The sequence below is a fragment of the Pelodiscus sinensis genome, chromosome 16 (genome assembly GCF_049634645.1).
Source record: "Pelodiscus sinensis isolate JC-2024 chromosome 16, ASM4963464v1, whole genome shotgun sequence".
Taxonomy (NCBI): domain Eukaryota; kingdom Metazoa; phylum Chordata; order Testudines; family Trionychidae; genus Pelodiscus; species Pelodiscus sinensis.
In genome coordinates, this window is record NC_134726.1 from 2,525,726 (window position 1) to 2,550,640 (window position 24,915).

Below are 24,915 nucleotides of genomic sequence, written 5' to 3' on the forward strand. Positions count from 1 at the left end.
GTGCATGGAGAGGAAAGAGTGAAATGTGTTAGGTATTTAGTACACCATGCCTTACTGCCCCTATTTTAGTCTGGGGTCTCTGGACATATGCAAGAATGTTCTTGGATCTCCAGCTCCTACTCCACCAGACTCCCAGCTACTCACCTCAGTTACTCTCTGCAAGTTCCTGCTGGCAATGATTGTACTGCAGCCATGCCTGCAAAGAAACCCCAATGGGGACATTGAATGCTTCATACAGATCTCAAACAGCTCATTTCAAAATGCGTATAGCTACTGTCACACCCACAGTCCCTTTGTAAACCAGACGCTGAGCACTGCTACAGGAATGCCTCAGAATTTCTCACCACGGTGTGTTCAGGGGCAGGAGACAGTTTAAACTCACTTCTCTTTTCTATAGTGCTTGATGTGCCTGCCCCACAATGGGCACCTGCAAAGGTACGTTGGCTCCCTCTTTCTTTCTGAAAGATCTAGTCTAGCTCACACAGAAGTTACAGGTGAGATGCAGGAATCACTGGGTGAGGTTGTCCAGCCTGTGTTATGCAGGTCAAACGACATGATCAGAATGCCTCCTTCTGGCCTAAAATCTGTGTGTCAGTAACTATGCATATGGGGATTCATCATCTGAAAAGAGTACAACCAGAACTTGTAGAAAAGAGAGGCTGACCGAGTCAGCATGGAAGTGAATTCAGTGTTCAATTCATAGCATGCTCATGTTCAATTCTACCCAAGTAATGAGACTGTTACAAGGGCTACCAAGAGTAAAGGTACTATTACTCAATTATTCTGGAGAACGATCAGATTATAGTAACTTGTCCCGAATGCTAGGAGAGGAATGGCCAACAATGGCAGACATTTGTTAAAATTTAATTTATCATCAACAGTACGTTCAGTGCACAAAAGGAAAGACTTAAATATGCTAGATGTTTAACATGACCAGGGAAGTCTCTCTCGGCATTTAATACAATCTAAGGACCAGGATCTGAAAGACAGGAATGGAACACAAGCATTCCTTCAATCATCCATCTTGCTAATGGAATGGCTCCTCTCTGGACCGGCTATCCATGTCCAAATACACAAAGGATACAGCACAGATATCCTGGAGTGATTTTACTTTGTTTTTCAGATAATATTTGCTATGAAAGTAAATGAGCACTAACTGTTTGAACATGAAAAGCTGCAGTGGAAATCACAAGATCATGCCACAATCTATTGAGAGAGGACATTTACAAAAATTAAAGGTAGGCTTTTCCAAAGGGCTAGCTCAGGAATCAGACAAAAGTTATACAGATGGAAATCCCTATTTTCTCTGGGCTGGCTCAGCAAAAAGAGGGAGCTGGGGAACATGAAAGTAAAGCAAGCAGACCAGGGGTTAGCTGAGAACAAAACTGTCAAGGAAGATCAGAGATCCATACCTCATGAAAACTTCCGCTACACGGAATCCAATCCCAGAACCACCTCCAGTGATGAACGCAACTTTGCCCCTGTCAGCAAAGGAAGGAAAGCCATTCAAAGCCAAACTCTTGCACATGGAATTAATGAGTCAGTCATGGAGGGCAGCACTGATCAAAGGCATAGAAATGACAGGAGATGTATGCACAGCAGCCTCAAGGGTGCAACCGAAAGCCCACCCCCTGGAGTTCCACAGGGGGCAGCTGGCATGGGGGCTGCTTTAGGAAGCAGATCTGACACTAGTACCCACCATGTTAAATTATAACAGGACCAGGATATTTAATCCCAGGCTCCTGAATACAGGGGCCAGTTCACAGGCTCCTGAAGCAGCAATGCCCATCTTTTCATCTGCAGAAATCCCTTCCATCAGATGGGCAGGTCCTTCCCTAGCGACAACCATTCTGGCTGCGTCTACACGGGCAAGTTTTTCCGCAAAAGCATCTGCTTTTGCAGAAAAACTTGCCAGCTGTCTACACTGGCTGCTTGAATTTGTGCAAGAGCACTGAGGATCTGATGTAAGATTGTCAGTGTTCTTCCGCAAATACTGTGCTGCTCCGTTCGGGAAAAAGCCCTCTTGCGCAAACGTATTTGCACAAAAGGGCCAGTGTAGACAGCTCAGATTTGTCTTGCACAAAAAAGCCCCGAAGGCGAAAATGGCGCTTGGGGCTTTCTTGCGGAAAAGCGCGTCTGGCTTGGCACCGACGCTTTCCCGCAAAAAGTGCTTTTGCACAACAGTGCCCGTGCGGATCCAGACGCGCTTTTCCGCAAGTGCTTGTAACGGGAGAACGTAAAGCGTGTGCGGAAAGTCGGGCCCGTCCAGACGCAGCCACAATGAGCCCGAGGGGCCGACGGGCTCCACCCGCCTGCACCAAGGTGCGAGGAGTCACCTGCCCCGCGGGGGGGGGGGGGGGGGGGCGCTCTGCTCTCGGGCGCATGCGCAAGCCGGGCCCCGCCCCCCGCGGCTTCCGAGCGCTCCCCCGAGGCGGCAGAGACCCGCGCGAGGGGGCGGGGCGCCAGGCAGGGGCTCGGGAGCCACGTCACCCCGCCGTGCCTCAGTTTCCCCTGTAAGCGGGGCCGCGCTCACCGCAGGAGCCGGGCGCTGAAGAGCGGCGCGTAGTCCGGCAGGCAGTCGTCCGTGTCCACGTCCGGCGGCGGTTGGGCCATGGCAGCGCGCGCCGCCCCGGGGCAGCCCAGGCTCGGGGTAGGGGCGCGCGGCTACGGACTCTGCCCGCTCGCGCCTGCGCCCCCGACTGCTGCGCGCGGGGCACGCCGGGAGTTGTAGTCCGTTCCGGGAGGGGAGGGGTGTATGTGCGCGCGCGGGGTTTCTCGCGACGCATGCGCCCTGCTGCGCGCGAGGCAGTGTCCGAGGGAGCCGAGAGCGGGGGGGCGGGGCCGGGCTGGTCTCCGGCAGGCGGCGGGGCGGGGTCAGCGCACATGGCCGGTGGGAAACTGAGGCACGGCGCGCGCCGGCCCAGGCTCCCCGCAAAGCGCCCCCAGGTGGCGCGTGGGCTGCGATGGCTTCGTGCCCAGGAGCCTGGGCGGCCGCAGGGACAGCGACCAACGGGGCGGGCCAGCCGGAGGGGAGCGCGGAGCCGGGGCCTCCCCCTTTCCCGGGGCCGAGCCGGGCCGGGCTGCGGGCTCCTCTGGCAGCAGCACCTGCTCCAACCAGTGTTCCCGCTACGCCTTTCCTTCGATGTGCGCAATAATGTTATGGGCACCAAGGCATGTGCCAATGGGCACCACCCCTGGAAACACAAATCTTAGCTGTGGGCGCATGAGAATCACAGGGGCCCAGCTTGCAGGGAGCCAGGCTCCAACCCCAGACCCTTGGGCAAGGAGGGATCCTGCCCCAGAGACACAGCACCAGTTTACAGAGACTCATATTTGCAATATAGTGTCATGCCTACTTAGCTGATATTGCACCGCCTAGTGCATGTACACCACACCACTAACACCTGTCTGAGAGGGAGCTGCCTTAGTGTGTTTAGTAAAAACAACCAGGAGTCCTGTGGCACTGTAAAGACTAATACACGTATTAAGGCATAATCTTTTGTGGGTTTGTTTATGCCCTAATACATTTGTTAGTCTTTAAGGTGCCACAGGACTCCTGGTTGTTTTTACTGACAGGCAGCTGCTCATTACCAACACATGACAGCACTCCTGCACATCAAAGGATGTGCCATACTCAAAATTAAATGCCTTGCATGTTCAGAAGCTTCAGGGAGTAGCTCGGTTAGTCTGTTACAGAAAAAAACAACAAATGGGCTGGTAGCACTTTATAGACTAACAAAACATGTAGATGGCATCATGAGCGTTTGTTAGTCTATAAAGTGCTATCAGACCATTTGTTGTTTTTTTCAAAATTAAACGGCAGATAAGGTGCAGGGTATAACTGTCTGCATTGCATTGTAGCCACAACATTAGAGAGAAATCCTCAATTCTTGTGGCAATTGCCAGAGCATCTTTAAGGACCACAAGAGTTTAAGACTGTATTTGTTTTCTGGTTGCTCCAGCAACAAGGTAGCACCTAAGACCATCCTCGGAAGTGTGTGTGAGGGGGGAGGTGGAGCAGTTTTAACAGATACACACCATCTATTGGTTGAATCACAAAGCTTTTCCTGCACCATCTGGACTTTCCTTTTCATCCAAGACCCAAATATGCATGAAACAACTGGAAGATGTGTTACTTCTTGTCACATCTTGACTTGCATGATTTGTATAGGAAATTAGACACAGTGTATTTAATCAGCTTCACTGCAATAGGTAAAGCATAACAACAGTAACAAACTAATACCACCTCGCTCTTCATCTAGCACGTTTCAGCAGTAGATCTTCAAGTGTTTTACATCGTTATAGCCCCATTTTACAAATGGGAAAACTCGTATAGAATGGTGAAGGGATTTGCCCATCAACAGTAAGCCAGTGGCCGACCCAGGAACAGAACCCTGCCCTATCACTAGGCAACACTGCCTGCCCAATCTAATGTAATATGTATTTGTTATGCTCATTGACACGCAGGACTTAGATGAGCTGATCACGTGTGTCTTCTTTCTCCTCCCATCAGGCCCATACCAGAACCTCTAGGAGCTGTTTTAGGAAAGTCCATGAAGACAAGAAATTAATACAATCCCTGACCTACCAAAGAGTCTGATTTGAGGTTAGTAGCTGTCATTCAAATATCCCTTGGCTTTGTTTCCAGTGGGAACAACCACATTGCTGATTTTCACGTGGTCTCCGTCTTTACATGCGGAGGTGTCATGGGATGTAACCCTCAGCAATGGGTTTCTTTTTTCCCTTACTTTCTCTCGTGCTGGGGGGAGGGCTATATAGTCTAGCATGACCCTGAACAAAACAGATTCGTGATCCAGAGAAGGGCCCATATCTGAGCAATCCCAGCCTTTGGGAAAGGAATCTCACCTTCCCAAGTGCCGCGATGAGAACGTGTTTAAGACGTAGAGGTGGGGGAGGGGAGGGCTTAGAGAGGTCACACCGCTTGGTGATTGATCTGAGCTGGCCTGCGCTCTGGCAGCAACAGATGCTGGCTGCTGCAGTCTCAGGCACAAGGAAGCCGGACTCCCACTTACCTGGCTCGCTCGTGGGGCTGCAGCCAGGATCTGGGGCAAGGAGGAGGCCTTCGGGGCCGCGTGAGTGGTGGGAATTCATTCGGTCACTCGAGGGAGCATGAAAGCGGGAGGTGCGGTGGGGTTTCCAGGCCTTGCAAGGGGGGCAAAGGGAGACTGGCTCGCTGGCCCGTTGTGGGATGGTGGATGAAGGGGGTATCAGGACGGCATCTAAGAGGCGTTTCAAACCACAATGCCTGAAAGCAGCAGCATTTTCCCTTTCCTGCCCCAGCAGCACCTGGTGCTAATCACCAGCCCGGCTCAGAGCGCCCATCACAGCTCAGGTGGCCCGCACTGCGCACTCAACAGGCCCGCCGTGGATGTGAGCAGGGGTACTGTGGACAAGACAAAGGGGTCTCCTGCCTATCTGGTGACAGCAGAAATCTGCAGCAGCAGCACATCCCCTGTGATACAAGGAGCCTTGCAACAGATCACAAGACGGCGTATCACCCCGCGGCCACGGCCAAATCCTCATCGGCGGCACTGAACCACCAGGCCCCACTGAGACACCTCCAGGCTCAGCCTCACAGAACTGCCCTCCGAATGGACTGGGGGAAGGGGCCGGGGGGATTAAAGGTGGCTGAGTGCCCAAGCAGCAGAAACCACTACAGGGCAGACAAGCACCATGCCCCCACGTTACCACTGTCCCAGGAAATGCTGGAGGCCCTGGAAGTATTGTGGGATGTTTTGTGGATTGGGAAATCAAGTGGAAAACCACATGGTCTTATAGAATCATAGAACCATAGAGCTGGAATAGACCTCAGAAGGTCATCAAGTCCGGCCCCCTGCTCTAGGCAGGACCAATCCCAACTAAATCAACCCGGCCAGGGCTTTGTCAAGCCGAGACTTAAACACCTCTAGGGATGGAGACTACTTCCCTAGTAACCCATTCCAGTGCTTCACCACCCGCCTAGGGAGATAGTTTTTCCTAATATCCAACCTGGACCTCTCCCACCACAACTTGAGCCCATTGCTCCTTGTTCTGCCATCTGCCCCCACTGAGAACAGCCTCTCTCCAGCCTCTTTGGAACCTCCCTTTGGGAAGTTGAAGGCTGCTCTCAAATCCCCACCTCACTCTTTGCTTCTGCAAACTAAACAGACCCAACGCCCTCAGCCTCTCCTCGTAGGTCATATGCTCCAGCCCCCTAATCATTTTGGTTGCCTTCTGCTGGACCCTCTCCAATGCGTCCACCCACATCCTTTTTGTAGTGGGGGGCCCAGAACTGGACACAATACTCCAGATGTGGCTTCACTAGAGCTGAATAAAGGGGAATGAGGACATCTCTGGATCTGCTGACAATGCTCCTCCTAATGCAACCTAATATTCCATTAGCCTTCTTGGCTACAAGGGCCCACTGTTGACTCATATCCAGCTTCTCATCCACTGTAACCCCTTATTTTGCACTGGTGTGGTCAATGTATCGCTTAAAGCAGGCAACTGCCCGGGATCCTAAAGCATGTTAGTCCAGCCAACGCTCAGAAGGAAAAGAATCACAGACCCCCAACCGTCTCTGGATCGACCGATCGTAAATCTTTCCATGCCGGACTAGGTCACTAAGCAGGTTGCAGCCAACTACCATCAGCAGCAGTGTTCCCTCTTCATTTTTCCATTCATGTGCAGAATCAATTTTGGTGTGTGCACTGAGGCATGTGTGGCTGTGCACCACAAGTAGAAAGACAGGCTGCCAGCTGTGGGCGCTCTGCCAATCAGCTGGGCAGCACCTGAATCTTTCCTGGGTGGCCGCCCAAGTGCACGGCTTATAGGGAACACCGCCCAGCAGTATCTGACTTTGGCCAGTCTCCATTTGGCAAAGTTTCATAGCGCCGGGGGGTGGGGGGGGACGCATGACCCAGGCTGACTCTGTTGGTTCCAGTTGATGGAGCTGTCCCCAGAGCCGCAGGATGGGCAGCCTCTGCTCCTCACCCACAGCCCGCCAAGCTCTGTCCTATCCATCCTCCCGCTCAGCCTCTGCTCCTCACCCACAGCCCGCCAAGCTCTGTCCTATCCATCCTCCCGCTCAGCCTCTGCTCCTCACCCACAGCCCGCCAAGCTCTGTCCTATCCATCCTCCCGCTCAGCCTCTGCTCCTCACCCACAGCCCGCCAAGCTCTGTCCTATCCATCCTCCCGCTCAGCCTCTCTCTCTCCAACCACTAGGGTGCGTTGCCAAACAGAGATCAGCTGCTGCTGCATGCCTGGCTGTGGGGCACTCAGCACCACCCACCAGGCTCCCCGATGGGTCCTCGCTAGTGGATCTGGGGAATATCAGGGCTTCAGACTGGGCTGTCCCATGGCTACTCGGCTCCTGCAGCATGTTACAACAGAGGGGATTGCTGGCCCCACCCTCACCCCCCAGAAGGGCAAGAAGGAGGAAGAGAAACCGGAGTCACATCTGTAACCAATTGGGTTTTAATGTGAACCCTTCAAGGACTTACACCCATCGTTCTTCCTTTGCGCACAGCGGCTCCCAGGGGCTCACCGGCACTACGGTGAGGAGGCAGCAGGGCGAAGGAAGCAAGGCTTTCGCCCTGCCGCGCCAGGCCGGTGGCGTGCTGGCGGGGCCCGAGGAGCTACAGAAGGCAATGCGCTGTCAGAGGTAGTAGATCTACGGCCAGGCCCGGTGGCCAGGAGAGGCCCTCAGAGCTGGTAAGTGTTGCTGTAATCGCAGCAGGCCCAGTCCACCAGCTCGCTGCTGTGAAACCACAGACTGATCTCCCGCTGGGCCGTCTCCACAGAGTCGCTGGCATGGACGATGTTCCTGCGGCCAAGAGACGCCCGTGTTCAGAGGGCAGACGGCAGCCTCCAGGGCAGAGCTAGGGTGCCCTTGGGGACTCGGTCCTGCCGCCAGGACCCTTCCCCTGGCTCCGGCCACCACAGGCGGGCGATAAGCCCAGGTAATAGACTTGGTCACTGGAGCCTCACTTCAGTGCCTGGAGTTTCATAGCGACCCTCCTGCGAGTGCCCCCCCTTGCCCCGCGCCACTGGGATGGGGTTACCGGCCCTCCACAGGAATGCTCTCCAGGAGGCTCCAGACAGACGGGTCCAGATGCCAGGGGACTGCCAAGGAGGTTCAGGCCTGCTGGGGCTCCTGGTCCTGCTCAGCATGCCAGAGCCAAGGCTGGCTGGCTCCGTGCACTTCGTACCTGCTGACGTGGATGCTGAAATCTCCCCGGATCGTCCCCGGCTTGGCTTCAGCGGAGTCGGTATCGCCCACCATGGCCCTGGACGTCCGGACCACGTTGTAACCTTCCCACACCTGCAATAACCAGGCTGCGTGAGCCGAGGCGGGCGCTGCTCAGAATCCCCTGGGGGGACAGAACTCGACTCCGGTGGCCAAACCAGGTCGCTACTTCAGGGCTGATCCGTGAAGCGGCGCGCGCAGGCTGGCTGGGCCCCGCAGACTGGGGCTGGGGAAGGCAGGGGTCACCTGCGACCATACTGCGCTCCTCATCCCATCAGACCCCGCTGCCCCGGGTGGAAGAAGCAGCGCGAGCGCCCAGCCAGGCAGGAGGTGGGGAGGGCCCTGCCAGACGGAGCCAGCGCAGAGTCCTGGCCTACACGGGCAGCACTGGCACTCCGGGCGCCGGTATGGGGAGGTGGAAAAGAGCAAAGGCAGCATGATGTGCAAGGGGGAGAAACCAAACCGCAACCAAGGCAGAAGCCTTCAGGGCTGAGCAAGCGGCAAAGCGCCTGGGCCAGGGCTAGGGGCTGTCGTCAGCACAGGCCCTGCTGGTCCCTGGGGCGAGGGGGTTCCGTGGTGCTGGCACTGGCGCTGGCGGGGGTGAGCACACAAGGCTGCTCACCTCACTAGCCGATTCCCCTGCTTGAGCGGGGTGGGCGCTGGGACCCGGCCCAGCACAGGAAGAGCCCGGCCCCCCGTACTGCGCGGGGCGGGGAGCATTCTCCACTCGGACTTGGGCAGCGAAAGGGGCCGGGGCTCCAGCAGTCGCTGGTGTAACTGACGCGGCCCGCGGAGAGGGGCCGGGGGCTATAAGCTGCGAGCCCTGCAGGGGCCAGGCTGGGCACTGGATCTGGGCTGTAGAAAGCAAAGGCCCAGAGAATGTGGATCCCAGGCCAGAAGGGGCCGGGAGAAAGCAACAAGGGAACCAAAGCAATATCCTCCACTTGCACCCCCTGCATCAACCCGCCCCCGCACCCAGTGACTCTAAACAGCAGCGCATGCGCCAGCTGGGCTCACGGCCTTACCATGGCAACCACCGGGCCCGAAGTCATGTAATGGATCAGCGCCGGGTAGAAGGGCTTCCTCCGCAGCTCATGGTAATGCTCTGCCAGGATCCCCTCGTTGGCCTGAAAGGAAGCGGGGACCCCAATGGGAGAAGCAAGCCCTGAGCCCCGGTCAGAGGGAAATCAATGCCTCTCCCTGCCGCCAGAAGAGAGAATTCATCAGGCAGCTCCCAGGGTCCCCTCTCCCCCTTCCCTGCCTCTTGCCGCCCAGGCGGCTGCGTGCCAGTGGGTCCAAGGCACAGCCAGAAATCAAACTCCATTCTTGTGCAGTGGCCAAGGGGGGTCTCCCCATTTGGGGAGGTCAGCGGAGACAGGGCTCACGGACAGAGATGGCCTGGAGAACGCAGCCGAAGCCCTAGCGGGCTGGCTCATGCCACGAAGCAGCCCTGGGCTCCGGCGCAGGTGGCCTGGAATAGCAGGGGGCGGCTGGGCAGGTGGGTTTGGAGGGGCAGCCCCTGGAGCTGGGGCTTGCAGGGCTGTGGCAACGGAAGCCAGGCAATGCAGAGGGAGGGGGCTGCACCCCGCAGTAGTGGAGCACAGGCAGCCTGGGCTGCGAGATGCCAGTGGGAGACGCACACACTGGAGGGGAACGCAGGGACGAACTGCAACCCTTGGGGAAGCTCGCAGAGTTCCTGGCCAGCACGACCCAGCTTAGGCCAGCGCCGGTCCAGTCCAGGCCATGGTTTAACAAGTCGTGTCCCCCCCCCCGCCATGTGGCTGGTCTGTCCAGGTCTCCAGTCGCTGGCCCCAGCACCAAGCCCCACGCAGGTACCTGGAGCAGCTTCATGCCAACTAGCTTGAATCCACGTCTCTCAAAGCGCTTGATCACGTCACCCACCAGCCTCCTCTGCACGCCGTCCGGCTTCACCGCCACCAGCGTCCGCTCCTGGACCCCGGGGATCCCTGAGGGAGAAGGGCAGGTTCCAGGGCGCCCTGCAGCACCCGGCCGAGCAGGGAGCCAAGTGCCACGCTTGGACCCCAGGGGCCGGCAGCATTCCCAGCACTATCGGGGCTTTGCTGCCTGGCCGCAGCTGGGCACTGCAGGGTGGGCAGGTGTCCCCGCCAGGGTTGGCTCCCCAGGGATTGAGACAGGTGCTTGGCAGCTCTGGGGACTGAGGAACAATTGAAGGTCTCTGAGCCCTTTGGAAATGCCCCGGGGGCACTGGGCTAGGCCGTGCGCTGATCCCAGGAGCGGTGGCAGCATCGACAGCGGCACACGGAGGGACTGGGCACACGTGGTCTGCAAGATCCGCACCGCTTCCTGCAGCCGCCCTGCAAAGCCTCTCCCAAGGCAGATGGTGCCGGGCACGCAGCAGTCGCCAGCACAGATCTCGCGGGCGTTAGTGAAAGGACGGGCCCAGCCAAGGGAATTAACCCCCCCCCCCAGCTGCCTGCCACTGACTGACTGGCCGGGTGCCAGGTTCCCCCTCTGGAACGGGCAGGATGCTGAGCCAGTGGGACCAATGGGCGGACTCAGGGCGGAAAACCCTCTGGGACAGTGGGCAGCCAGTGCCCTCTGCCTGTGGGCACCAGCAGGTCAGGGATGCCAGGGAGAGGGATGGGACAGTGCAGCCGCCAGCCTGGAGACAAGCCCATGGCAGCAGCCCAGCCAGAGCACAGGGTGCCAACATCAGTCCTGCTCAGTGGGGAGTCGCAGCCCTGGGAGCTGGGCTCCGTTCCACCCCGCCCTGCCCCTGAGCCAGAGCGCAGGCCCCGGGGAGAGGTCAGTGCCCCGGGGACTGGTTGTGAGAAAAGGCAGGCAGGGCCCCCCGGTCCTGGGGCTGACCAGCAGAAGTGACCTACGATGGGGCACAGGCCCTATCCCCGCACTGTGGGACGGCAGAGCACTGCTCCGTGCCTCAATAGGGAGGAACTCAGATCTCTGACGAGCCGGGCGAGGCCAGAGATCCAGTCTGCGATCACGGCTCCAGACCGTGCCAAGTAGGCCAGGAGGCCAGAAAGGGTTAAACAATCCCAGGCCAAAGGACCCAGAGCCAACCGGCATGGAGGCAGGGGGGTAAAGCAGACACACCGGAACTAAGGCCATTCAATGCTCCTTAGGCTAGAACTTTGAAATGCAAACCTGTCTCCTTAGAAATCAGAGGCAATACAAGTTCTCTCTTACAGATGCTGACCCTGTCAATAGACAGTTCCTGTCCATGCTATAGCTGCTGATTCAAGAGATCCAACAGGAATAGCAAGTTAGATGAATCTTGGGTGAAAAAATGTCCCTACCAAGATGTCTCTAACTAAAGTTTGTGGCAAACTGCTCAAGGGATACATGTGAATGACCTGATGTTTAATTACCAAGTGGCTACATTACAAGGCTGTTGGGCTCTTCTGGGGATCAGGCCCTTTGGATGGGATCCTTTTGGTCTCCGATCCCGGGGAAAGCTGCAGGCCATGAGAAATGAGACCCCAAGAGCCTCTTTCATGAACATTGACTTGTGGTCTCAGATCGGCTTGAGGTTTCGTACAGAGCCCTAAGCCGCAAGGACGGAGGCCCGGGCGTTGGCTGGAGTCATCCTGGCTGTGGAGTTTGGACCAGAACCGCGGACTAAGTTCTAAAAGAACTATCTGCCACCACCAGCTCACCACTGCTGCGTGACTGAACTCGTGTCTGCATTTCTACCCACCCTTTAGCCAGCCCTTTTTTCATACAGTTAATGAGAACTGGCTGGGTTCGTGTATTTGGCGTAAGGGCTGAAATATTCAGTGCCCCCCAGCAACTGACGTGTCCAGTCCTTCAGGGTTGGTAGAACTTTATTTGGCTGGCGGGGGTGTCTGGCTGGTGACCTGAGGCTGGGGACTTTCCGGGCACTGCCTGGTTGGACTCGGACTCACCCATAAGGTCTCACAGATGCTGGTTTGTGCTGGCTCAGTGAGGATGAATATTGGAATAACCACCCGCTTTGGGGAACTGGCTGCCCCTTTTCTTACAGTGAGCTCAGCTGGCTGCCCTGGAGCCCTGTCTATCCCACAGGACCTTTGCAGCAGGGGAGAACAGAGGGATCAGGTGTGGCGGTACCCAGGGCCTGTCACCCGCGGTGGCCCTGCAGCGAGGGAGATGCCCTCTAGCAATGGTGCGAGCCCCAACACAGACAGCACTTCGAGGGGGTAACGCCGGGGCCCCCACTCGATCAAGCGGGGCTTTTCTGGAGCTGGCACTGCTGGCCATGCGCCAAATGCCGGGGGAGCCCAAATGGGGCTGGGGGGCCTTTTACCTAGCGACACCCCCTTGTGACAACTCGGAAAGGGATTGTGTGGGATCGCCACTGTTCCGAACACTCCCTCCTTCCTCCCGCAAGCGGGGAAAACAGTCTGGCCGCCTGCCCAGGGCACAGCACAGGGGTCACACAGGGGCACCCGGCACCAGCCAGCTGGGACACAGCTGAGCTGTCGCAGGCGGCCCAGATCGGAAACCCATCGGCTCCCACCGGGGAGGAAGGGACCAGCGCTCAGCACCCAACCCAGCTCGCCGCGCCGGTTACACTTTAACCCCAGCCAGGCAGCGTGGGAGCGGAATGTCACCAGCCGGCTGTGAGCATCAAGGAGAGCAGGATGGGGGGGGGGGGGGGAGCTGAATAAGGGGTGGGGCGAATGGGGGGTGGGGCGGTGCAAAGCAGCAGCGGGGCTCGCTGGCTCAGGCCTGGAGCTCTAAGCAGCCCCCCACCCTGGGCAGGGCAGCGCGTCCAGCGGCACGGGAGCCCAAACACTGGAAGGGGCGGGGTTTCCCCAGCCACGTGCTGATATTGTTCTTCGACCCCCCCCCCCCGGCTTTGTTGCGAGTTCTCAGGCAGCCCCGCACCCTCCTCTCGGCCAGAGGGCACATCCCGCCCGGCGCGGCCGGTCCCAGGCGGACACCCCGGCCCGCTCCCGCCGGGCTCGGATGCCGCTGGGAGCGGGGGCTGGGGGGGAGGGAGACTGTATCCCGGGGTAACCCCTGAGCCCCCCCCGCGGGAGAGGGGCGCAGATGGGAGCGGGAGGGGCGGGGATGGGGGCCAGGGATTCCCGGACTCTGCGGGGACCGCAAGTGGAGTATCGGGCGGGGGGAGCCTTGGGCGCTGCGGTGGGGGCAGAAGTGGGGATTGGGGGGGAAGAGAAGCGGGGGGGGGAGCCCGGACCTGCGGGGGGGGCAGAAGCAGGCATGGGGGGGCCCGGGCGCTGCGGGGGGGCAGAAGCGGGCATGGGGGGGGGGCCGGGCGCTGCGGGGGCAGAAGCGGGCATGGGGGGCGGGCGCTGCAGGGCTCTTTGCTCCGCCTGCCCGCGGGACTCACCGGCGCTGTAGGGGCGCCAGGGGCCGGGTCCCAGGGAGCGGGCTGCGGGCGCCGCCTCCGGCTTGCGGCGCTCGGGGCCGGCCAGGCTGCGCGGGCCCTGCAGGAGGCTCCTGGCCACGCAGCGCTGCAGGAAGCCCATGGCCCGGCCCGCCCCTCGCAGCGCGGCGGGGCTCGGCCAGGCCCGGGTTATAGCCGGGCTCGCTCGGGGCCGGGCCGAGCCCGGGACAAGGGAGGGGCCGGGTTCCGCCCCACCCCTTAAAGAGGACGCGGCGCCAGCCCCACGGCCGGGCCCCGCTGCGCTGCGCTGCCTCCGCCCCGGGCCTGGCTCCTGCGGCCCGAAGTCCCGGTGATGGGCGCCGCACGGGGACCCACACTGGAGGGGCTTGGGTCTCACGCACCCAGGGGCAGGCCTGGAGGCCAAGGCAGGCCCGCTGGCGTTAAAGCATCGATAGCCTGGGACCACTTCCTAGCTGGCTCCCCCCCCCCCCCCCCCCCGATTTGCAGCCCGAAGTGGGGCCGGGGAGGAGGCGGCCCGGGGCAGAGAGCAGGTAGTTGGGAGGCGCTGGGGGGGGGGGGGGGGGGGCTGCACAGCAGACGGATGCAGTGCAGTACAGGGCATAGGAAACAGGGCGTAGGAGAAAGGGGCTGGGGACTAGGCCCACCGATGGCAACAGGTGGCTTTTGATCGGCTGCCATGGTGCCTGCAAAGGCTGGAGCCCTGACTACAGTTCTTGGCCTGCCCCCGTAGCCTGTGACCTTCCAGGCAGGCAGGTGTCATCCCTCCCTCCCTCCCCTCTGAACTCTCTGGAGCCCTTCCCATAGCAGCTGGGGCTCTGCTCCCACCGACAAAACGCAGCCCCATCCCCCCTCCTCGAGGCATGGGTGCCTCTGCCCGCTTTGCATCAGTCCGGAGGACTCTGGGTAGGGCAGCCCCAGCTCACTCACCCTTCAGGTCTGTCCTCCCCGTGGCCGGGCCTTCCTCTCGCTGCATGGGTCACCGGGAGTGGCCTTCGCACCCCACTCAGCTTCAGCTTCCAGGCTCTGCCCCAGGGGCCCGAAGTTGCACAGAAGGAGGCGCCTGCAGGGTGGGCTGCTTAGACGCTGGCCCCGCCTTGAACACTTGTGCACATGGGGACAGATTTTAAACTTCGGGCAGCTGCTGCGCTCTCCCCGAGGTGCCCGATCACGCACTAACAAGAGGGTGAGTCACTGCTCCTGCTCAGCCCACTGCCATGCGCCTAGCGTGAGAACAGACCAGACCCCCACATTAGCCCTGCATCGCAGGTCTGGCCTGCTGCTTCTCTGCCAGCCTCCCTGTGGCGAGTGCCCACTCTGCCAACATGGGTGGGGTGTAGTGACGGGAGCAGACAGCCTCTGGGAGGATCAGCATCCTCTGCATGCTGATGGCAGGACAGCTATCAGCGTGACTCCTGCAGCCCTGAGAACCAGAGACCACCCCCACCACTCCAAGCCAGCTAGAAGCCCAACTGGAGGCCTTTCCTAATGAACAGAAATATTTAATTGAGTAGGAATGTGGAGAACAGGCTCACGCTCTCCAGGCGCTCACTACTGAGAGAGGCTGCTAACCCAGAGGTTTGCATCTGATTATATTACCAGTTGAATCTCTCTGGTCCGGCACCACACACTCCAGTTGCATGGAGAGCGGAGTCCAGCTCCCTGCTCTGGACAGGGCCAGCAAGGGGACCAAAGGCAGGAGCTGGGAGAAATGAGAGGGGAAGAGAAGAGGCCTTAGGGGAAGGCTCACTTCACTGATAGAGGCCAAACATGGAGGCACAAAGCAGTCCAACTCCTTGGGGCAGGAGGCAGTGGCCAAGCAGGCGAAGGCGAAGGATTGGCCATGCACTCAGGAGAAGGGGTTTTCTTTGGGGCAGGGCAATCCCCAATCCCGCTCCAAGTCCAGCTGTGGGTTACAGAGTGGCAGGCTATAAATGCTGCTTCTCTCGCTGTCCTGACAGCAGCCGGCTCCAGAGCAGCAGCTCGGGAAGAACCGGGTGCGTTCTCCCTCCCGTCACCAGCCTGACCCTCTGAGCAGACAACACATGGCCAGCGAAGGGAAAGTCCCCACCGCTCTCCCATCTGATGCCTGACCTGCCTTTCCCTTCTCCCCCTCCTAGGAGGCCAGCAAGTGGAGACAGGGGGACAAAGGTAACCGCTCTTCTAGACTCCCACCATGCAGGGAGCAACCTGCTGAGGCTAGACTGAACTTGGAGAGCTGGCCTCTCATTTCCTGTCAGTGGAAACCATCTGCCGCTGCCCAGGCTTCCGCAAATGGAAGAGGGGGATGTTCACAGACCAACAGCACTGCAGAGCCTGCAACTGTGTCAAAGCTTCCTGCCATCCCCCGGCTGGTAGATGCACCAGCTCCCTGGGGGAATAGGAGCTGGTCTCAGTGTCCCCCGACTGCTAACTTCTCTGCTGACGCTGCGCACCAGGGAGCCAGGCTGGACATGAAGTCACCAGGAAATGGACTCAGACCATTGGCTTTGGCCAGGGAGGGTTTTTGATTCCAATAGGGGATGTACCAGTGAGGAAGGGGTGTTCTCTGCCTCCCACCTCCTTCCAGATGGTCCCGATATACACCAGGGCATCAGCAAATCCTAGGATCAGAAACACTAGAACTGGAAGGGCCCTCGAGAGATCAAGTCCAGTCCCCTGCCCTCCCGGCAGGACCATGCACCGTCTAGATCATCCCTGACAGGTGTGTGTCCAACCTGCTCTGAAATATCTCCAGGGATGGGGATTCCACAGCCTCCCTGGGCAACTCATTCCAGTGTTTAACCCCCCTGACAGGTAGGAAGTTTTTGCACAAGGGCATTTGGTTTCAGGGCAGAAGAAGGTGGCTGCCCTGTTACAGAGGGAAGAGTCTCCTCAGGACTGACTCAATGGCCAGTTACACCAAGCTTAATCCACAGTCATCCCACCGGCATTGGTCAATGCAACCAGACACCTGTGCTGCCCATGCCCAGGGCGTGCTCCAGCCTGATACCAAGGACACCTCATCTCTTTCTCCCAACACAACTAGAGAAAAGAGCAACGCACGTCGCAAGCAGCAGTGTGGGAATTTGTTGCCCAGCAGCATTATCACTAGCCAAGGAGACGGGGCTGCCTTCCCCTTTTCCGGCTCCACAGCGAGGCCATTCGATACTCCTCCTAGCCACATTCCTGGCCTGCTCCCACTGGGCTCAGCGTCTCTGCTGGCCCCCAGCATGAAACCTTTGCAGCAGTCGCTCCCCAAACAGCCCCGGATCTGGCCGCGTTCCCAGGGCAAACGGCACCGCTCGCTGCAAGGTGGCAGGTCGTTGCTCCCAGAACCATGGCTCCAGGAGAGTTGTTTTCTTTTAAAGAAGCAAAGTATCAAGGACTCTCTCCTGGTGCTGACGCTCCACACAGGGACTGCGCAGGGCCCTCTGCTCCCAGTACCCGTCACCCAGTCCCTCGGGAGGGTGGCACCCCGTTCCCTGCAGCATCTCCAGCAGCCAGTGGAAACATCCTCCCTTCCCGACAAAGCTTCATTCCCCTCAGAGCTGTAACAGGCTGATGGAGCTCGCCGGGCGGGGAGCCTGCTGACCAGCACCAAAGGAAAACCCCAGGAATCACGAGCAATGGGGGGGGGGGGAAGAGGAGGGGGACGGACGGACAGACTTTTGGGTTTAATTGGAAAGAATTTTGCAGGAATTTCACGGCTTTAGTTCACACGTTTCCTAGGCTCTTCCAGGCGCTGTACTAGCTGGGGTACAGCCCTCTCACCCGCCACTGGCCTCCCTCAGCCAGCAGGGCTGGAGGCCAAGTTAAGCCGTTGGGCCACGCCCAGGCCCCACAACGATGGGGAGGGAGAGCAGAAAGACCATCCCGAGCCACATGCACTGGGGTCTGCCTGCCAGGGAGGCCGTGGTGGAACACTGGGGCAGGCGGGAAAAGTCTGGGACAGCCCACAGAATGCAAGGACCAGGGTCTCCAATTACCACCAGAGACCAAAGCTTTTCTCATGGAAGAGCAACTCTGCCTGACAACGCAGTGACCTCCCACGCTGGCAGAGGGACAGGCATCCAATTTCAGGCTGACGGTCGCAGGGCAAAGGGAACTTCTGAGCCCCAGAGGAGACTCTCCTTTGGTAGTGAGACTAGCCGCCACACGGGGACCTGCAAAGCACAATGACCTTGGTGCCTTTTTGACTCTTTTCATGGATGAATAAGGCTTGGGAGTTTTAAGCATGGGCTCCAGGACCCCGTCATCCCAGCCTGGATTCCTTCCAGGGGACTGCCACTGCTTAATGGTTCAGTCCAGGGAAAACGTGCCCTTCCATCCCTGGTCAATATTTTCCTGTGATCACTAGGTAGTTTGCAAAGGCACTCAATGGGCACCAGCCCGGGAAGCAGTGCACTGAAATAGCAGGGCTGCGGTCCTGGCAGAAGGCAACGCCACTGTGGACGTACCTCCTTGAGCACCCACGGGCATCTCTGCAGCCCCGACTGCCTGCCAGCTAGCTCCTTGCGGAGCTGCAGAGCCTGGATTCAGGAGCACCAGATGGAAGCGGAGCTCTCAGAACCAGATTAGGACTGAGCCCTCTTGCAGAGTGGGACTCAGCCACTTTCCTGCTCCCCCAAAGGCCCCTTTAGGAACTCCATTGCACTAGCATGGCCAGTGGCAGGCTCTTTGCCAACAGAGCAGTGCGAGACGGGCTCTCGCGCCGGGAACTCTGTCAGGTACCTATCACCTCAGGGAAACCTGCCTGACGTTTCCGGGTGCACCACAGAAACCAGCGCTCTCTTCCAACCGGCAGCACTGCTCCCTCGGCGGTGAGCGCAAATCCACAGACACAAGGGTAGCGATGGGAAGGGTTAACTGGCTATGGTTAACCAGCAGGGGCTGAAGCAGTTCCCCCCACCCAGCTGCTGCGGGCAGGTCCAGCTGGGCTAGAGCCGCCCCCACCCCCGCCCCGTTTAATTGACTAACACGTTTAACCAGTTAACTAATCAAATGGGATTCTACATTCTGAATCGAGGGTACACGAATCGCTCAGTCCTGGTTCTAGACCATCCTAGTGGGGACCAGACAAAAGCCCCCAGATGAAGTCCCATTCACACTGGACCATCACAGAAGTTAGAGAGCATAAAAGCAAAGAGCATGAAGTGCTACCAAGACCATCAGGCATCTCTGAATGGAGACTGCTGGACTTTTTACCCACAGCCCAACCACCAAGGTAAAAATCCCTTGGGCTCCCAAGATGAACCTTCCGTCCAAGTATCCTACGCCGCAGCATTGTGCTTTTTGAACCTTTCTTCCCTTTGGGGGAAGGGCAGGAGGGCAACAACCCAGCGCCTCTCCCCATGGTCAGAGATGCTTTTCCATCTAGCAAAGCAGCTTGCTGGAGCGAAGAGGGGAGAAGCGATTTAAAACAACCAAGGAAGCACTTTATTTCCATTAAGCATGTTTTAGTATCACAATGGAATGATGAGAAAACATTAAAAAAAACCACAAGTCTCAAAATCCCTGAAAATGGCAGGGCAGCTTCAAGGCAATTTAAAACCAAAGGGGAGTGAGGGTGCCGAACCAGGCTCGACATCGCAATCCTCCTCCGGGAGCCGGGCGGGAAGGCGGAATGATGCGAAGGTGCGAATGTCTGAAGTTGTCTTTGGAGTTTTTGCCTCATGATTGACACACCCCAGATCCATCAGGACGACTCGCCGAAATCTCCAGACGCAACAAAGTGCTACGGTAGCAAAACAAGGACCCGGCAAGGTGACTTTTCACGTGGCGGGAATGCCCGAGGTTGGCGTTAAGACACACTCTTGCAGGCAGTGCTGCTGACTCGATGGGGGACGGGTTCTGGGTGGGACAAGGAAGCCTGGTGGGGCGCGAATCCAGGAACGTGGGCCCATGCGCATCACGCTGCAGTGCTGACGAGATCAGGGAGGAGAGGAGGTGGTGACCATAAAAAGTACAAATCCATTCTGTACAGTGCTCCAAACACGAGTCCAGTGCAGACACTATAGCTTCACCGTGCCGGGGGGCAAACTGTCATTGCAGAGTCTGTAGTAGCGCAAGTCGTTCACCAGCCTGTGCACATTCTGGGTGAAAGACGGCAGGTCCTGGGGAAGATCAAGCAGCCGTTACAGGACAATGGAGCAGTGCCTGCAGCCTCCGGGCAGAGGGAGCCGGACTGGCACCGTCCTAGCAAATCATCGCCCTTAAGATAAAAGCGCCCATTTGTTTACCCGTAACCCAGCTCTCCTGGAGCTGCCAGGAGAACACCCCGTGGCGGGTCCCCCCAGGGCACCATCCTGGGGTTTAGTAACAGGACTGGTTTCTTAGTGTGCCTAGGCTGCAGAACATGAGCTGGCTTCGTGTGGCCAGGGAGGAGCCTCCTGCGTTTCCCAGGACTCCTCGGGCTGTAGGGCACAGGGAAGCAAAGACTCCCACCTTGCTCCTGCATTTGGCTAGTTTAGAAGCCAGCAAGGAAATCCGGAGGCTACGTCTACACTGGCAGCTGCTCTTGCGCAAAAACCTGCCGGCTGTCCACACTACACGCGCGTTCTTGCGCACGTAAATGTACCATCCAGCGTCGGAAAACAGGGCTTCTGCCGGAAGAGTTATTCCGCTCTCCCCGAGGAATAAGCCCTCTTGCGCAAGAGGCCAGTGTAGACAGGCAACATGAATTTCTTGCGCAAGAAGCCCCTATGGTTAAAATGGCCATCGGAGCTTTCTTGCACAAGAGAGCGTTCACGCTGCCATGGATGCTCTTGTGCAAAAGCACGTGGCAGTGTGGACGCGCTCGTGGAAGTGTTTTGCACAAGAAGCCGCCAGTGTAGATGTAGCCAGAGTCACTTCTTCCAGGTTTCCTGCCCCCCTCCATACAAACCCCCTCCTCGTCCGGAAGGACCTAACAGCCATGTGCACACAGGAGCTTGGAAGCTGATCTGTTGCCACTGCTGTGTGTCTCGCAAGTTTGGGCACCCTGGGGAGATTACAGCCCCTCCACTCCCAGTCACCTGTTCCCAAGAGGCCTGCAGGAGATGGGTGAGATTGCAGCTACACCATTACAGCTTCACTCAGCCCTTGAGCGCCAGGCAAATTGCTAGCGTAGCTCTTGGCTGGGCAAGGGACCATTTGCGACAAGACCATGGCTGGATTCTCTAGCTGCCCTAGGAAATCCCAGTGGCAGGCAGAGGACGCTAGTAAAGCCGCCCGCCATCAGTGGCCATTCTGGGAGACCCCTGACATCTGGGGGGAATTTGCAGCGGTCAGCTCTGCCGCTGGCGGTGACTGCGCCATGACATGCTTGTACCTGGCCCAGCGGGAATCCCTCTGCAGCGTCGCTGCTCTTACCCTGTCCATTTTGAAGTTCCTTCCCAGGACGTTTTTCTGGTTGGAGTCCACGCCGTCACAGCTGGCTAAGAACTCCGGCAGAAAGGCGGAGTAGAAGCTATCAAAGTCCACCGAGGCCATGTTGTAGATGGCAATGCCAATCTCTTCCTGCAACAGGTCATGCGATTTGTGCACCAGCACCTGGAGCAGCACGTTCACAAACTGAAACAGCATGGTCGTCCGGAAGATCTTCTGCAGGGCAAGAGAAGCAGAGTCACATCCTCCCGCTGCCAGGCCCCTGCGCGGCGTCGGGCTGAGCCAGTCCAACGCCACGGCAGCCCACCCGCCCAGAGCAGTGGCAACGCTCCCGGGCAAAGGCCAGAGCAAGGCCGCAAGCCGAGCTGCACCTCCGCCACTCTGCGGGAGGCCTCATTGGTTTCTCTAGGATGTCAGCTGCCGCTTAGGAACAGACCCAGCGCAGCATGCCGAGTCTGCAGGGCCGGAACAGGGAGCCAAAGGGATCCCTGGGACCAGGCAGGGGTGAATTTGGCCCCACTCAGCACCCCGGCATTTTAAGTATCTACTACCTGAGCAGATCAACAAGCCCCTTTCTCCTTCCAGCCCACACAGCGATCATTAGCCTCCCCCACTGAGTCCGAACCCCAGCCCCCAAAGCCAGCCCTGGCCACATTCAAACCCCGAGGGACAAGAGTTTGGGTCCTTCTGTTTGTCCCATACCCGGCTTCTCCCCAGCTCTTGGGATGGACGGCAGATTCCACAAGGGGGAAGCTCCTATCTGGACTCGCTCTCTTCCCCTTTCTGCATGCCTTGGAGAGGTGAATTGATGGTGGGGGCCCACCTATTCTGTGCCCCATTTTGGGGGATGCTCTACCCCAGAGCCCGCCAGTTGTTACTGTGACCAGTGCCGTGATGGGATCTCTTTTGGTCCAGACACCAGGGCAAGAGGCAGAGGGGAATGTTGCTGCACACGGCGGACACAGGGTTGGCCAACTGGGACTCACCTTGTGGTACAGCTTCTGCTTGGCATTCAGGGTCTCCAGGTAGAAGAGGTTCTGTTTGAAGAGGTGAATGTCTGGCTGCAGGAAGGACTGGCCAAACGCCTAGGGAAGGAGCCTGGTTTTAGGCGACGGAACGAGAACGGCCGGCATGCAGGTCTGTCAGACAGGCCCGGTCTATACACGAGTGACTCGGGGCCGGACTGGATCTCCTGGCATCAGAGCATGCACCATTTGTCTGAGCTTTGCAGGCTCAGCTCGTGTTCCTGAACCAGCTGTTCTGCCCTTATCCCTGACCCCGGCTGTGCTCTCCCGCTGGGTGCTGCTGCTGAGCAGCCAGGCTCAGGAGGACAAGGGAGCCGTCTCCTTTCAGACACACCCGTGTGGCAGAACTAGTGCTTTGGCCCCTACAAGCCCAACCACCACTTCCCCCCAAGCCAGAGCCTGAGGGCTGTTGGAGGGCCCTTCCAGCGCTAAGTGAGCTCTGTGGGCTGGGGAGAGGGAACGTGTGCATGTTGGGGTTTTGTTTTAAACACCTGGCTAACCCCACCTCTAGAACCAGAGAGATCACTCCTAAGCGCAGGCAGTTTTGTGGACAGGCCTTTGATTTGACCTCTCAATGGATGGCTCTGCCCTCTGGAACTTACTGCCGGGTATGAGCTGCCAGACGCCAGCACTCGGGGGCATGGTGCAAGGCTCTGTTTGCTCTGAAGTAGGCAGGAGGTGAAGGGCATTGCGTCAGACAGCCCGAGTGGGCTATATCGATTGGGATGAGGCTTTGAATTTGGTGCAAGTTGCATTAAGGCTTTGGAGAGCTAAGCCTGCCCTTAAAGATGAAATACCCACAGGTCTGAGCGGTTCGGGTACATGCCAGACTCAAACCTGAAACAAGGAAGTCTTATGGGCTTTAGGACTCTGCCTTCCCAGGCTGGAAAGGATGCTGTAGGCGCTACCAACGGTTGTTCTAGCTCATTTCTCTTCTCTATTCGTAAGAGCAGAGCCCACGGAGTTATCTTTGCTAAATGTGGCACATGGTATAGTAACCAGTCAATGCAACCCTCGAAGAGGCACATTAGGACCATACGAGCTTTTCCTCACTGCCAGGTTGTCCTACTGCAAGTCAAGAGGTGCGTGGCGAAGGTACCAGCGAGGCAGCACTGCAGTGCAGGACCCCACACCGAGGGAGTGACCCACCGAGAGGATTAGTCCCCTTTCCCTTTCCCCACGGTAAGATATTCTGCAGCTTGCCACACGGCCACACAGCTCACGCGTGAACATTCCCTCCCCTTGTGCAGTAACCGAGGGTCTCCAAGATGTGGGCGCTCAACTTCAGGTGTCCGTGCATCCCTGCACCGCCAAGCGGTGATTTTTCGTAGCCATGTCCCTCAGGGCTGAGAGTGCACGTTGGTCATCTCGAGGTGCCACTGCTGCTCTGACCACGCACACACCCTGAACCCGTTCCTTCCCTGCCACAGAGCCCACCCGTGGCTGAGGACACCAATGGTGCAGAGGAGGCAGCTGGTGCCGGCAGGACCACGGGTGCTGGAATAGCCTAGGGGGAGGGTCTCCATGCAGACACACCAGCGTGGTCAGTGTCACAGAGGAGGTGTGTCTCAGTTTATGCCTCCACTCCTCTTTTCTCAAGCTGCACGTGGCAGAGGTGCTGCAGCCGACGGTGCCAGAGGGGTCTGGAGATCTGAAGGTGTTTGCCCGCGAGGAGACTGTCCCGGAGGACAGCAATCTCCCTGGAGGCTGCCTCTTTCTGCATTTGCTGCGAGGAGAGGCCGACGCTTTTTTCCTCGTTACTGCTGAGGATCGAGCTGCCTGGAGCAGGTGAAGAGAGCCCCTGATGGAGGAGTGACTTCCTCCGACTCAGGGCGAAGGTGAAGAGACTTTTCCAGCAAAATCAATTTGAAAGGTAGATCCCGGTCCCATCTGGCTGCCTTTGAGGCTACTCTAGCGAGTGCACTTCTGCAGGATGTACAACGCATCAAGACATTGGACACAGGAAGTGTCCATCAGATCGGCCTTACCTCACGACAGGAGCCGCAGCTCAGAGCCAGAATGTTCCAAAAGAAAGGAGACTGAAGAAAACAATTGTTTTAAACTCTTTCACAACTATTGTGAAGGAAAACTAACGTAACTAATTTACTGTTTTACAGATTGCCTGAGAAGACGTTGGTGCCCCGCTGCAAAGCTCCATCTTAGGCAGAGGACGACGGAGCAGGAACTGAGGGTCCCTAGTGCTCGCTGGTCAGCAGGCCAACAGAGCTGCGAGATGACCAATGCATACATGCAGCTTGGATGGACACGGCTTCTGAAAATCTCCGATTGATGGCATGGGGCACACCGATACCTGAAGTGAAGCACCCACAAGGACAATAGTCAAAGCAGCAGCTAACATCTCCTTGGCTGTGAAACGAGGACTCCCCCTGTTAATCCTAGTTCGAGTCAACTCTGTGAGTTTCTAATTGCCTGCTCCAGTGAGCACTACATCCCGCCAAGAAACCCTAAGCTCTCACAGTATGAGCGCCGTTGAGTTACCTGCATGATGGCACTGAACTGTGCTTCGTTCTCCATCTGTTCCTCTGCTATCCCCCTCTGGACACTTGCCAGAACGCTCGACTTGAAGAAGAACCGCCAGTTGTGATGGAGGACCCGGAAAAGCAGCTCAAATAACTCTGCTTTGACATCAGGAGAGGAGCGCTAGGGAGAGAAAGAATCTTGGAATACATTGCTCAGCCAGAAGGCAGCTCATTTAGTGGCTCCCGCTACTCACAGCTCTTCCCCGTGACATGCAGGTGGCCATTCAGAACAGTAATCCAGACCAGAGGTGCAACATTATAGGAAAGGCCTGAGCTGGTGACCAAGAACTCAAAGCTCATAGTCCTCTAGGGCTCGTCTGGCCAGGCAAAAAGCCCACTGTACCCGCAGCGAGGCCTGAAGCCGTGCCGCAAGCACACCTGCAAACTTAGCTTCTTCA

At 58.0% G+C, this 24,915-nt stretch overlaps 3 protein-coding genes and 1 long non-coding RNA gene across 8 annotated transcripts in view; 1 reads left to right on the plus strand and 3 right to left on the minus strand.

Moving 5' to 3' along the window:
* The window catches only part of DECR2 (2,4-dienoyl-CoA reductase 2), a 22,533-nt gene extending 19,860 nt beyond the window's left edge, over window positions 1–2,673 (minus strand). For both annotated transcript variants that reach the window (XM_075899077.1, XM_075899078.1), the window contains exons 1-3: window positions 2,534–2,673; window positions 1,413–1,481; window positions 145–196 (exon numbers count right to left, since the gene is read on the minus strand). In XM_075899077.1, coding sequence (XP_075755192.1) covers window positions 145–196; window positions 1,413–1,481; window positions 2,534–2,613 — 201 coding nt within the window. In that variant the 5' untranslated portion in view covers window positions 2,614–2,673. The remainder of the gene's footprint in view (window positions 1–144; window positions 197–1,412; window positions 1,482–2,533) is intronic.
* Window positions 2,512–13,262, plus strand: LOC142818563 (uncharacterized). Of its 3 annotated transcripts, none has more exons than XR_012896085.1 (3): window positions 2,512–2,650; window positions 4,514–4,606; window positions 11,441–13,262. It is a non-coding gene; the product is annotated as an uncharacterized LOC142818563 (long non-coding RNA). The 3 variants fall into 3 exon arrangements; XR_012896084.1 differs by lacking the exon at window positions 11,441–13,262 and adding an exon at window positions 5,302–6,566; XR_012896083.1 differs by lacking the exon at window positions 11,441–13,262 and adding an exon at window positions 5,305–6,566.
* Window positions 7,462–13,766, minus strand: NME4 (NME/NM23 nucleoside diphosphate kinase 4). The gene is made up of 5 exons (XM_075899079.1): window positions 13,591–13,766; window positions 10,086–10,216; window positions 9,275–9,376; window positions 8,212–8,324; window positions 7,462–7,826 (listed from the first exon to the last, which is right to left on the minus strand). The coding sequence occupies exons 1-5, from the start codon at window positions 13,727–13,729 to the stop codon at window positions 7,706–7,708; spliced, it is 606 nt and encodes a 201-aa protein (XP_075755194.1). The 5' UTR covers window positions 13,730–13,766; the 3' UTR covers window positions 7,462–7,705.
* A 5,234-nt stretch (window positions 13,767–19,000) lies between these two features.
* XPO6 (exportin 6) overlaps window positions 19,001–24,915 on the minus strand; it is a 71,783-nt gene continuing 65,868 nt past the window's right edge. For both annotated transcript variants that reach the window (XM_075899073.1, XM_075899074.1), the window contains 4 exons: window positions 24,477–24,638; window positions 21,939–22,037; window positions 20,938–21,168; window positions 19,001–19,700 (listed from right to left, as the gene is read on the minus strand). In XM_075899073.1, the coding sequence (XP_075755188.1) occupies window positions 19,599–19,700; window positions 20,938–21,168; window positions 21,939–22,037; window positions 24,477–24,638 (594 nt within the window). In that variant the 3' untranslated portion in view covers window positions 19,001–19,598. The remainder of the gene's footprint in view (window positions 19,701–20,937; window positions 21,169–21,938; window positions 22,038–24,476; window positions 24,639–24,915) is intronic.

Bases quoted from the DNA above. Each gene is read 5' to 3' on its own strand.
- NME4 (XM_075899079.1), bottom strand. From the start codon at position 13,729: ATGGGCTTCCTGCAGCGCTGCGTGGCCAGGAGCCTCCTGCAGGGCCCG. The intron at 10,217-13,590 runs GTGAGTCCCGCG...CTTCTCCCTCAG, and splicing joins CTGGCGCCCCTACAGCGCCG to GGATCCCCGGGGTCCAGGAG. The intron at 7,827-8,211 runs GTACGAAGTGCA...TCTTGGCCGCAG, and splicing joins TTCAGCATCCACGTCAGCAG to GAACATCGTCCATGCCAGCG.